The 12,830-nt window shown below is 32.9% G+C and overlaps 2 protein-coding genes across 2 annotated transcripts; both read right to left on the bottom strand.

The window, feature by feature from the left end:
- Nucleotides 1–446: 446 nt before the first annotated feature.
- On the bottom strand, nucleotides 447–3,357 carry LOC132746630 (uncharacterized). The gene is made up of 3 exons (XM_060735850.1): nucleotides 2,979–3,357; nucleotides 2,110–2,271; nucleotides 447–1,228 (listed from the first exon to the last, which is right to left on the bottom strand). The coding sequence occupies exons 1-3, from the start codon at nucleotides 3,229–3,231 to the stop codon at nucleotides 987–989; spliced, it is 657 nt and encodes a 218-aa protein (XP_060591833.1). The 5' UTR covers nucleotides 3,232–3,357; the 3' UTR covers nucleotides 447–986.
- Nucleotides 3,358–7,149: 3,792 nt separating this feature from the next.
- On the bottom strand, nucleotides 7,150–9,498 carry LOC132746629 (uncharacterized). The gene is made up of 3 exons (XM_060735849.1): nucleotides 9,155–9,498; nucleotides 8,298–8,459; nucleotides 7,150–7,391 (listed from the first exon to the last, which is right to left on the bottom strand). Exons 1-3 carry the CDS (start codon nucleotides 9,405–9,407, stop codon nucleotides 7,150–7,152), a joined length of 657 nt encoding a protein of 218 aa, XP_060591832.1. The 5' UTR covers nucleotides 9,408–9,498.
- Nucleotides 9,499–12,830: the final 3,332 nt, after the last annotated feature.

The raw sequence follows: 12,830 nt of genomic DNA, 5'->3' as shown, positions 1-12,830 counted from the left end.
ATTTTAAGTGTCTCAGTTGATCTATAGATGTGAGAAATTAATATCTTACAATTTTAGGCTTTTTGACCTCAGTGGATTTCCTTTAATGGTACAATTTCAACAATATGTTAATTCATCTTTAGAAATAAAACAATATGTATAATGTTTTGTACGAAATAAAAAGTACTTATTGTTACTGTAATTAATTAATCTTTATAAAATAGAAAATGAGACGGTACAACAATTATGTGTTGATATAGACAATATACAATGTCATGAGTTACCGGATTTAGGGGTTTGTTCTAAATTTGAGCCGCGTCATGACAAACGTACCAACATAGTGCGTTTGCGACCAGCTTGGATCCAGACCAGCCTGAGCATCCGCGCAATCTGATCAGGATCCATGCTGTTCGCTTACAAACCCTATAGCAAGTAGAGAAACTGATAGCGAACAGCATCTGCGCGGATGCGCAGGCTGGTCTGGATCCATGCTGGTCGCAAACGCACTATGTTGGTTTTGTCATGACACGCCTCATTTATCTAAAATAGTATAATGATACGTATATTGTGTTCTGACAGAATGAAACAGTCTTTAGTTGCTTTTTACTATTTTTTACGTCAAAAACATCTGTATAACCGATTCAAAACATAAAATCAATACAAGACAGCTTCTTGTTTTCTGTTTAAGCCGGTGCTAGTGGGGCGCGGACGGTAACTTGCACTTTCCAGTACCATCCATGAACAAGCTCAATCAAACCGAGCCTGCAACATTTTCAATTTTGTCGTTTTGGCGTTCTTTAGTGATCCCGTTTTCTCTATTTTGTTAACTCGTGGAACATTTCGGTTCATTTTAATTCAGAAACATGTACATTGCAAATGTCAAATGTCTAACAAAGAAACCCTTTACTTGTACCTGTAAGTGTTGAAACTTAACTCTCTTAAGGCTGTACGTAGTATTACAAATTTCACTATTGCGTTAATTGAGAGAATGTTCTTTCTTTTGGTTCTTACGTCATGCCGACAGATTCATCCTCTCTATCAGATTCATTTATGTCCCTCTTTCTGTAGTAAATCTGAACACACAACGCAATGAATATCAATACGTTCAAAGTTCCTCCTAGTCCCATCAACATTGCAGAGTAAAGAAAGCCAAGCTTGAAATCTGTATCTTTCTCCGTTTCAACCCATAATTCATATTCAGCGTGTACATCACTTGCTGTTTTACCAACTACTACCAGTGCAAGAACACCTGAAAAAAACACATTTATGTTAACTTTCTCAGCAAATTGCTTTCTTCCACTAATTTCAGTTTTTCAAACGTCCTTTATTTTTCGTGGTTTGAATAAATGTCAATTATTTAATTTAAACTTCACATTTTCAAATTTGAACTTCTATCACCTTCTCTTATTTTTAGAGGTTTAACGGCTTTTGTGTCATTTGTTTAGCATTTCACATGCTGTCTCAGATAGCCTGTGTGTCAGGAACTCTCGGAACAACCGAAGTTATTCTGAAGTTAATGGCAATGGTGACCTTTTTGCAGCTGGGATAAAGTAACAAGAGAAAAGTCATTCAATTGTGCAAGCATACATGGTCGTACCAACTCAATTTTTCTGTCATTACTGGATTGATTTTAAAATTATGTGGCTTAATGTTTTTGATATATTAAAATGTATCGCGCGCACGAGTCAGGTCTCCAGCTTAAAAGATTAAGGTCACGTTTGTACAACCACTGTATCAATATCATGTAAATATTATAGATGGTGGTTTCGGGTCCATGACTGACATTCATGATGCATAGATGTTTAGCAGATTGATATGTTATGTCGCACGCTAAAACAAAAATTTGTATACCAACAGCATAGGTCGCACTTAACTTGAATGAAAATTTTCATTTAAGCTGAATTTCATTACAAACTATGCAACCATTGTACATGTATAAAATAAATATGCTCAAAATGAAAGCTTTTCAACAAATTGCAGAACCTAAAAACGCATTGGTTTTGGGAGCCTTATTTCTTAAACATGCATATATACGAATAAATATAATTTAAACTATATTGTGTTAAATGTGTTGTTGTAATTTTTGAAATGCGTGATTCAAATTTTAAGTTGTTTCTGTTACTTAGTTACCAGCAACAATGGAAAAAAGCACATTTGTAGTCGCCATTGATGTTATGTCCCCTTGAAGCCGAATCTTCCTTAGATAAATAGGCAACGTGATAGGAACGGAAATACTGCTCACAACTGCCAAAGTCGCTATCAGTTTATATGTATCGAATTCTTTTTTATCATCTGCAAAAAATAAGCAAAACAATGTAATATATTTAAATTTCAGTATACATTGATATATGGTTAAACAAACATTGTTAGACAGATCAGATTTTTTTTTCAAATATATGCCTTAAATTATCATAGTTCGAAATGTAATTCATATAACCTAATGTGATCTGTGTAAGACTGTAAGTGCTGATTAACTATAGTCATGTGGCATCTAATTGATGTTTTCAATTGAAAGGTTTCAAACTAAACCTTCTTCACTCACTATAAGCCAGTGAAACTGTTAATCCGTGCATTTACTATACAGAAACACTCTGACTGGTGATATTTAAATACATGTTATCAATTTCAAGTAAATATTGGACAAGACAGAGTGTAAATTATAGATGTTAAGTAATAATGCTCTTACTTGGTAATAAATAAACCAGCGATTATGTTAGATATAACTTTGACCCAACCTTTTTTAATATCTAAAATATATATATATAACATTGTAACATAGAATATCATTAAACAACTCAAACGATTTAAATCAGAGGGACTGTCGCGGCTCTTTGTGGCTTTGGGTTAATTTTGACATAGTTGGGGATACAGACTCTAAGCCACGCGGACACTTTACATTTTTGGGTAAACGTTTGGGGTCTTTTATCCCAGCTGTGTCAAAAATGACCCAAATACTTCATGAAAGTACTGTGACTGTCCAGCTGATTTTAATCAATTACCTTTTGACCAGAATAATGCGCTGTTCATATGTCCAATTTCACAACTATCTGTACAAAATCTTTGATACCAAAACCCCATGCCGACAGAAAAAGACACATTACTGTCACTCGTCCCTGAAAAGACCAACCAACCTGGTGTGGCATAACCAACCCCTTGCAGTATCCCGGCTATTATCGCGAAAACTAATAGCCCTATAATTATTTTAGTATTCCTTGAGACGAATCTATTCACGCGATCACGTTCGTAATCCATTGCATTTGCATAACAATAACTTGCAGTTATGTGCAACTGCTATGTAACCTAAAAAGTAAAATTTCGTTAACATTAACTTGATTCATTATTTGGTTGGTTAAGTTTCATCTGTGATGCGTTGTGTATTATGTTAATTACAGTAATTATGTAACAAGTTGTCATCTTGTGTAGGTGATTGATATAAATTACATTGCAACGTAAACTATGTTATATGTACGTATACTTTAAAACGTAACGCCATTGACATATAGCTTGTGTTTTATTAATTCGTACATTAATTTATGCTTATACATGTGTTTGCTTAACAAGCTTACTAACCAAGCAAACTGCATCAACTGTTTCATTGATTCGTAAAAAGAAGGATGGAACTTCTATTGCTAAACCCGCATCATATTTCACAGTCTTAAAAGATAATTACGGGAGAAAAAATATAACACTGCTTGTTGCTTGAGTTATAACTTTTAATATCTCAGAACAATAAGTCCAGTTTTCCAAAACTTATCTAATTAAGAGAACCAATGTAAATACAAGTTGTAAATATCTTTTATCAAGGTTCCATTCTTGGATCACTTATATTTTTATTATATACATGTACCATTAGCCACAACAATGGTAATACACATGTACAACATGTATACATGTACGCCGATGATCCTACAACATACTACGTGTCATGATTTGAATGTAGATGTTTTAGAAATTAATTTTTTTCCAGATATTTATACATCACAGCATCAGGTGTAAAGTGCCGTGTGGCAACCTTAAAAACGTTCCGTACTCCACTTCAGTGTTTTATATTGTTCTGGTCTTTCGGGATCATTGATTCCAGCACATTAAGTGTTAAAAATTGAGTGACGTTCAAGCCCGTGCCGGGGGGGGGTGGGGGGCGTGAGGATGTTGCACTTTGTCATAATCCCTCATGTACAGACTCGTCCAAACCGAGTCTGCAATTTTTATGTAATTTTCCTGATTTAATTATTCCGGGGATCACTTTTAATCCAAATATTCATAATAATATGGATGCCATAGATTAAAGGGACTCCAATGAGATTTTTTTCACATGATGGATACGGTAATCTCGACGTTATATTGAATGCGTACAACTCAAATTTTTAAAAGGCATCCTTAAACTTAAACCTTCGACGGCCAGTTATTTCATATACGGTGAAACGGGATGCATGCCATTGTCTTTAGATATTGGGGAAAGAATAGTTTCATTTTGGGCGCGTCTCCTTCAGAACGAAAATGATTTAATACCAAATAAATTATCATACTTTGTATATCATCAGATGCTAAGAAATACAATAAATATTAATGATAATGATTTTGAACGTAATTATCCGTGGATTTATAATTTAAAATCAATCCTAATAAAATGCGGTATCTACAATGTTTCGATTGATCATAATTTTCCAAGTACCAAATGGTTAAAAGTAACAGTAAAACAAAAGCTAAAAGATCTTTTCTTAAATGAATGGTATTCAAAGATAAATGAATCGAGCAACAGTTCTTTTTACAAATTTTTTAAAAAGTCTTTTGGAATTGAACCTTATCTTTCTACTCCCAAAATGCAATTATTTTTTATTATGTCAAATTCAGAACAAGAAACCATAGATTACCAGTTGAAACTGGAAATTAGTCAAATATACCTATTAATGAAAGAATTTGCATTTTTTGTAGAAATATAATCGGTGATGAGTTTCATTGTCTTTATGAATGTAAAAGATTGTCTAATGAAAGAAGACAATTTATAAAACCTTATTTTTATAGACGTCCTAATATTTATAAATTAGAACAACTTTTTACAATGAAAGATTCACCTGCATTTTATAAATTCTTAATGATAATTATAAGAAATGTAAGAATGTAATCAAATATTTATGTTTTCATTTTAAAGTCAGTTGTGATTTTGTAATGTTCTGAGATATATTTTTGTTTTACTGATATTCACTTACCACTTTCTTACTATACAGCAAAGGTCCTTTATGCCTCACATATACTTCTATTTTCATTTCTCATAAGACTAAGTTTTTGCTGTACTTTTATAGTATTAAAAGATTAATCACTGGCTTATTACATGAATCGTCTTTCATTTCCACTGTTGCTTTTTAGAAATAAATACAAGTATAGTGAATTAGTATTTTGTATAAAAGTTAAAATACTACTTTATTTACATTTTACAACTTTTATGATAAATTATATCACATTTATAGCTTTTTTCTCCTAGTAACAAATATCTTACATTCTGTTTAAGCAATATTTAAAATTAAATGTTGTAAAATTCATGTTTGCACTTTCTTAAAAAGTTTAAAAAAGTGTTTCTAAGGCAAAATATGCATATAATTAAATAATATGTTATTGATATGTTGATATTGTTTAGTAATTATAGTCTGATCTCAATTTGTATAAATGCCTCGTTAAACTTTTTGACATTATCCTCATATTGCATGTTATATGCATGTTTGAGTGAATAAAAGACGTGTTGTTGTTGTGTTGTTGACGGGACTGAAAATAATTTTTCGAGATTATTACTCAGTTTCATGTAGTCTATACCAACAACTTAATTATGTGCAAACTTTAAGATCATAAGCTGATCCAAGTTTCCAGAATAGCTATTCTTATTGTAAAAGCAATTGCATTTTATAGTCTAAGTTTCATGCTTACGCACGTTCACTGACTTTACAGCTATTACCCCTGGTCATCGGGCTACTGGTATCTATCAATCTTCCTGGGGAGTCTTTTAACTCCGCTTAGTGCAGCCGACACTTTGGCGCAACGAATTATACCACCCTCGCAGGTACCCATTTACACCTGGTGAAGTGAAGCAATCGCAGGTAAATTTCTTGCTCAAGGAAACTAGCAGTGCCCCTGGTGGGGTTCGAACCCAGGACCTCTCGATCCCTAAGCGCGCGTCCTACCACTGGACTACTGTGAAAAATTACCCAAAATTCAAAAGCGTTGTAACGCTTTTCACTCAATTCGGAACTAAAAAAAAAACATACGATTTTAATGTATTTCTGAGTATATTATTTATTGAACTTTTGTAAATATTTCCGTTTTAAGTGTCTCAGTTGATCTATAGATGTGAGAAATTAATATCTTATAATTTTAGGCTTTTTGACCTCAGTGGATTTACTTTAATGGTACTATTTCAACAATATGTTAATTCATCTTTAGAAATAAACGATATTTATAGTGTTTTGTACGAGATAAAAAAAGTACTTATTGTTACTGTAATTAATTAATTTTTATAAAATAGAAAATGAGACGGTACAAAAATTATGTGTTGATATAGACAATATACAATGTCTTGAGTTATCTGATTGAGGGGTTTGTTCTAAATTTTAGCCGCGTCATGACAAAACCAACATAGTGCGTTTGCGACCAGCATGGATCCAGACCAATCTGCGCATCCGCGCAGTCTGATCAGGATCCATGTTGTTCGCTTACAAACCCTATACCAAGTAGAGAAACTGATAGCGAACAGCATGGATCCTGATCTGACATAATGAAACAGTCTTTAGTTGCTTTTTACTATTTTTTTTACGTCAAAAACATCTGTATAACCGATTCAATACATAAAATCAAGACAGTTTCTTGTTTTCTGTTTAAGCCGGTGCTAGTGGGGCGCGGACGGTAACTTGCACTTTCCAGTACCATCCATGAACAAGCTCAATCAAACCGAGCCTGCAACATTTTCAATTTTGTCGTTTTGGCGTTCTTAAGTGATTTCGTTTACTCTATTTTGTTAACTCGTGGAACATTTCGGTTCATTTTAATTCAGAAACATGTACATTGCAAATGTAAAATGTCTTACAAAGAAACCCTTTACTTGTATCTGTAAGTGTTGAAACTTAACTCTCTTAAGACTGTACTAGTATTACAAATTTCACTTTTGCGTTAATTGAGAGAATGTTCTTACGTCATGCCGACAGATTCATCCTCTCTATCAGATTCATTCATGTCCCTCTTTCTGTAGTAAATTTGAACACACAACGCAATGAATATCAAGACGTTCAAAGTTCCTCCCAGTCCCATCAACATTGCAGAGTAAAGGAAGCCAAGCTTGAAATCTGTATCTTTCTCCGTTTCAACCCATAATTCATATTCAGCGTGTACATCACTTGCTGTTTTACCAACTACTACCAATGCAAGAACACCTAAAAGAAAACAAAACACATTTATGTTAACTTTCTCGGCAAATTGCTTTCTTCCACTAATTTCAGTTTTTCAAACGTCCTTTATTTTTCGTGGTTTGAATAAATGTCAATTATTTAATTTAAACTTCACATTTTCAAATTTGAACTTCTAACACCTTCTCTTATTTCTAGAGGTTTAACGGCTTTAGTTGATCTGTTATTTGTTTAGCATTTCACATGCTGTCTCAGATAGCCTGTGTGTCTGGAACTCTCGGAACAAGTTATTCTGAAGTTAATGGCAATGTTGACATTGACCTTCTGCAGCTATGCTGGAGACTTAACGGTATGAAGTAACAAAGGAAAAGTCATTCATGCAGTTGTACAAGCTCACATGGTCAAGCCAACTCAATTTTTCTGTCATAACTGGATTGATTTTGAAATTATATGGCATAATGTTTTGGATACGATGTATCGCGCCCACGAGTCAGGTCTCCAACTTAAAGATCGAGGTCACATTTGTACAACCAATGTATTAATATGATGTAAATAGATGGCAGTTTCTGATCCATGACTGGCAGTAATGATTTTGAATTAATCTTGCATAGATGTTTAGCAGATTGATATGTTATGTCACACGCTAAAACAAAAATTTGTATACCAAAAGCATAGGTCGCACTTAACTTGAATGAAAATTTTCATTTAAGCTGAATTTCATTACAAACTATACAACCATTCTATAAAATAAATATGCTCAAAATGACAGCTTTACAACAAATTGCAGTAACTTAAAACGTATTGGTTTTGGGAGCCTTATCAAACATGCATATATACGAATAAATATTATTGAAACTATATTGTATGAAATGTGTTGTTGTAATTTTTGAAATGCGTGATTTAAATTTTAAGTTGTTTCTGTAACTTAGTTACCAGCAGCAAGGGAAGAAATCACATTTGTAGTCGCCATTGATGTTATGTCCCCTTGAAGCCGAATTTTTCTTAGATATAGAGGCAACGTGATAGGAACGGAAATACTGCTCACCACTGCCAAAGTCGCTATCAGTTTATATGTATCGAATTCTTTTTTATCATCTGCAAAAAATAAGCAAAACAATGTAATATATTTAAATTTCAGTATACATTGATATATGGTTAAACAGATCTGATTTTTTTTTCAAATATTTGCCTTAAATTATCATAGTTCGAAATGTAATTCATATAACCTAATGTGATCTGTGTAAGACTGTAAGTGCTGATTAACTATAGTCATGTCGAATCTAATTGATGTTTTCAATTGAAAGGTTTCAAACAAAACCTTCTTCACTCACTATATAAGCCCGTGAAACTGTTAACCCGTGCATTTACTATACAGAAACACTCTGACTGGTGATATTTAAATACATGTAATCCATTTCAAGTAAACATTGGACAAGACAGAGTGTAAATTATAGATGTTAAGTAATAATGCTCTTACTTGGTAATAAATAAACCAGCGATTATGTTAGATATGACTTTGACCCCAACCTTTTTGAATATTAAAAAAAAATGTATATAACATTGTAACATAGAATATCATTAAACAACTCAAACGATTTAAATCAGGGGGACTGTCGCGGCTCTTTGTGGCTTTGGGTTAATTTTGACATAGTTGTGGATAAAGACTCTAAGCCACGCGGACACTTTACATTTTGGGTAAACGTGTGGGGTCTTTTATCCCAGCTGTGTCAAAAATGACCCAAATACTACATGAAAGTACTGTGACTGTCCCATTGATTTTAATCAATTACCTTTTGACCAGAATAATGCGCTGTTCATATGTCCAATTTCACAACTATCTGTACAAAATCTTTGATACCAAAACCCCATGCCGACAGAAAAAGACACATTTCTGTCACTCGTCCCTGAAAAGACCAACCAACCTGGTGTGGCATAACCAACCCCTTGCAGTATCCCGGCTATTATCGCGACAACTAATAGCACTATAATTATTTCAGTATTCCTGGAGACGAGTCTATTCACGCGATCACGTTCGTAATCCATTGCCTTAGCGTAACAATAACTTGCAGTTATGTGCAGCTGCTATGAACCAAAAAAGTAAAATTTCGTTAACATTAACTTGATTCATTATTTGGTTGGTGACGCGTTGTGTATTATGTTAATTACAGTAAGTATGTAACAAGTTGTCATCTTGTGTAGGTGATTGATATAAATTACATTGCAACATAAACTCTGTTATATGTACGTATACTTTGAAACGTAACGCCATTGACATTTAGCTTGTGTTTCATTAATTCGTACACTAATTTATGTTTATACATGTGTTTGCTTAACAAGCTTGCTAATCAAGATTTAACTACAATTAAACTGGGGTTCCATCTTTACCATTGGGTGTATACTTATTCTTCCGTTGAAACTATCAAAGTGCTATATAAAAAACAAAACTGGTTGTTACCTTGATAATATTGGTTGTCCTTAATTATAGTGGGATACAAATCATCGATCCCTTGATAGAGAGGCAAGAACCTTAACCACAAGGCCATTGTGTATATATATATATTCTAAGAAACATACAAGTAAAATGGTTTCCTGCGGTGAACATTTTAATGATATAAAGATATTTCATTTAACTATTTTAAACATTATTTAGGGGGGGGGGGGTAAATAAACGTTTGTATCAGGAATATAGTTGACAATTGAATAAACGATCAATATAGAAGAAGGTCTTTGGAAACTGGTGACCGTTGAAGACCGGAGAAGGTCGAACATAAAACAATTATTTCTTTTTAAGAAAATGATTAAATAGGCCTACTATTTTATTAATAATTCCGAGCAAACAATAAATAAAGTAAACACACAAGTTTACGCAGAAAATATCTCTATTTATTATGGCAGATGCCACTACTATATTTTAATTTTGTAGATTTTCAGTATAAACAATTTATTGTTTGTAAAATTTGAGATAGATATTAAAGAAACATTAATTTTCAAACACATCATTCAAGTTTTTCCACCTTAAACGGTAAAATAATTATAGAAAATTAGAAATATCACGTAATAGTTTTTTGTTCTTAATTAGGTGTAATTCGGACTAAATCCGTAACGTACCGGCAAACGGTATTTAGCTAGGTTTTCGAAAAGGTCAATTAACCAATCATGTACGGTTTACAGATCACATGCTCCTCCATGTAATACCCTGCGGTCTCCAGACCGCAGGGAATAATACACATCGAGTATAAACATTCTGCTTTGTTTTGATATGCATTAAATCTAACGATATACTGTGAATGCATTGCGACAGGGGCAGATAAAATCATTTAGCGTTAGTAAACAAAAATGTACATATATATTTGCGTCATGCACGGCAATTTAATCAAACACAAAAGAAACTGCGTATGTTTCTTATATACTTATATTGGTCATAATCGTTTAACCACGTTATGCACGCGTGTTTCTCAATCAAACAATGGCTACATCCGGTCACTTTCTGTTCAAATTGTAGACTGACGGAAAGAGCCGAAAGCGGTATTGTTCTTGAGTTCCTATATTGTCCAACAATATTGACCTGGCACTTGTATAACTTTCGTAAAGGTCATATGAATAAACATTGACCAGTATCTATCGAATAAATCGATATATTTGCTAACCTCACTCGTCAGTGATGTGTGGTGTATTGGTATAGATGTCGGGCTACCGATCTGATGGTCTCTGGTTCGATTCCTTACCAACACCACGTTTATATATTTTTTTAATTTACTTGCAAGAATTAATAAGGAATCGTTTTACTCAGAACACCTGACTTTAGAACACCTTTTAATTGATGTTTTATATACAATTACTTTTTATTCCATTACCGTATCTTTCTTTCAACGGTTCTTTTGTGACATTATGCAATCGTATACATGTATGCTTTAGCGCATACACGCTATAAAGGCAAATATATATTAAAATACTACATAGATAGTACACACAAAAAAGGGTTGTAATAGGTTTAAGAGAAGGCAATTTTAAAATTAAAATAAAATGAAAAAAAATAAAAATCGCTAAAAATTGGGTTCGAACCTACCTTCTTCAAGTGAACCACCTTTACCAACTGCGCTAGAGAGATTTTTTTAATTTACACACCATTTTATTTTAACAATTAGATATTTACATTCATATCGTTTTACAAGTAGATATTAACGTTTACGGAATATACCGACTACAGGGTCAAATGCAAGAGTGCCAGGTCAATGTTGTTGGACAATACCAGTGCACTGTATAGATAAAATAAAATGCGTAAATATTGTCTTCAGGGTCAGAATGAGAATTAGAAACACTACTGAACACGAAACATTTCATTGTGGCGACTTTTTGACGTGTTCATCATATTGAAGAATTGATTATGCTTGTATTACTTATGCAACAATGACCCAGTTGATGCTGGTTGGTAAGTAAGTAAGTAAGTAAATATTTTATTGTAGTGACAAGTGTATGACAATTTACAAATAACGAAAATTAATAATTTAACATAACACCCGGTCCAATTGACCAATAAGTCACATAATACCAGGCCCAATGGACCAATTAGTCACCTTAAACATATTTACATCATTAATAGTTCACATGAAATTATTATACTATACACATCATCAATATTGCAGTATAACAGTTGTGTATTAAACAAAACAATGTACATATATATATTGAATTGAATTTACATTAAATTTTGAATCTGAAGATATTCGGGAAAAACTTTAGTATTTTGTTATAAACAAAAATATTTTAAGATTAAACAATGTTTATTTAATTTAGAGTTGATTCCGTCGATGTTGATGTACTGGCATTTAATTTTCACACGAGCTTTTGTCGTTTCCAAACTGGCAGGTCTCGCTGACTGACATCATATAGAACTGACACATACAAGTCTTCAATCCGAAACAGCAACTGCTACAGGGAAAGACGGTGAAATATTTTGAGGTATATTCTTTATTACATTGACAAAATCAGTTCACTTAAAAAATCCAACTGTATATCCATTAACACTGTTTGCGTATTAATTTGGGAATCTTACATAGACCAGAGACTTATAATACAACTATGTGCAAGATCAACTTGGCTATATGAAACAGAAGAGAGAGAAAAAATACATACTCAAAATTAAATTGAAAATATGAATTTCGCTAATGAGATTCTTTGCCCGATTTGAGTAAAAGGTCCATGTCATTTTGCACGATAGGAATTATTATTCTCGTCAAATGAGGTGAGCGAATGATTTGAAAATTTGCATACAATTAAGTTATTGATATAGATCTAGACTTACAAGAATTGCTATAAAATATATCTCGTAAAATATTTCAATGGCACTCCTGTCATGCCAAAAGACGTCTGCAATAATTAATATAAAAAGTAAAGAGCGTCTTTCAAATTGAATGTTTCCGTCTGAAAGACCAAATGTCTGGACATATTCTTTGTCTTAACCTTGGA

Source organism: Ruditapes philippinarum, unplaced genomic scaffold (assembly GCF_026571515.1).
Source record: "Ruditapes philippinarum isolate M1 unplaced genomic scaffold, ASM2657151v2 ctg7213_1_1_1_1, whole genome shotgun sequence".
NCBI lineage: Eukaryota > Metazoa > Mollusca > Bivalvia > Venerida > Veneridae > Ruditapes > Ruditapes philippinarum.
This window is presented reverse-complemented; position numbering and strand designations above follow the sequence as displayed.

Coding starts and splice junctions, on each gene's coding strand:
- LOC132746629 (XM_060735849.1), bottom strand. CDS start 9,407: ATGGATTACGAACGTGATCGCGTGAATAGACTCGTCTCCAGGAATACT. Junction 8,460..9,154: donor CGCATTATTCTGGTCAAAAG/GTAATTGATTAA, acceptor TATTTTTTGCAG/ATGATAAAAAAGAATTCGAT. Junction 7,392..8,297: donor GATTTCTTCCCTTGCTGCTG/GTAACTAAGTTA, acceptor GTTTTCTTTTAG/GTGTTCTTGCATTGGTAGTA.
- LOC132746630 (XM_060735850.1), bottom strand. CDS start 3,231: ATGGATTACGAACGTGATCGCGTGAATAGATTCGTCTCAAGGAATACT. Junction 2,272..2,978: donor CGCATTATTCTGGTCAAAAG/GTAATTGATTAA, acceptor TATTTTTTGCAG/ATGATAAAAAAGAATTCGAT. Junction 1,229..2,109: donor GCTTTTTTCCATTGTTGCTG/GTAACTAAGTAA, acceptor TGTTTTTTTCAG/GTGTTCTTGCACTGGTAGTA.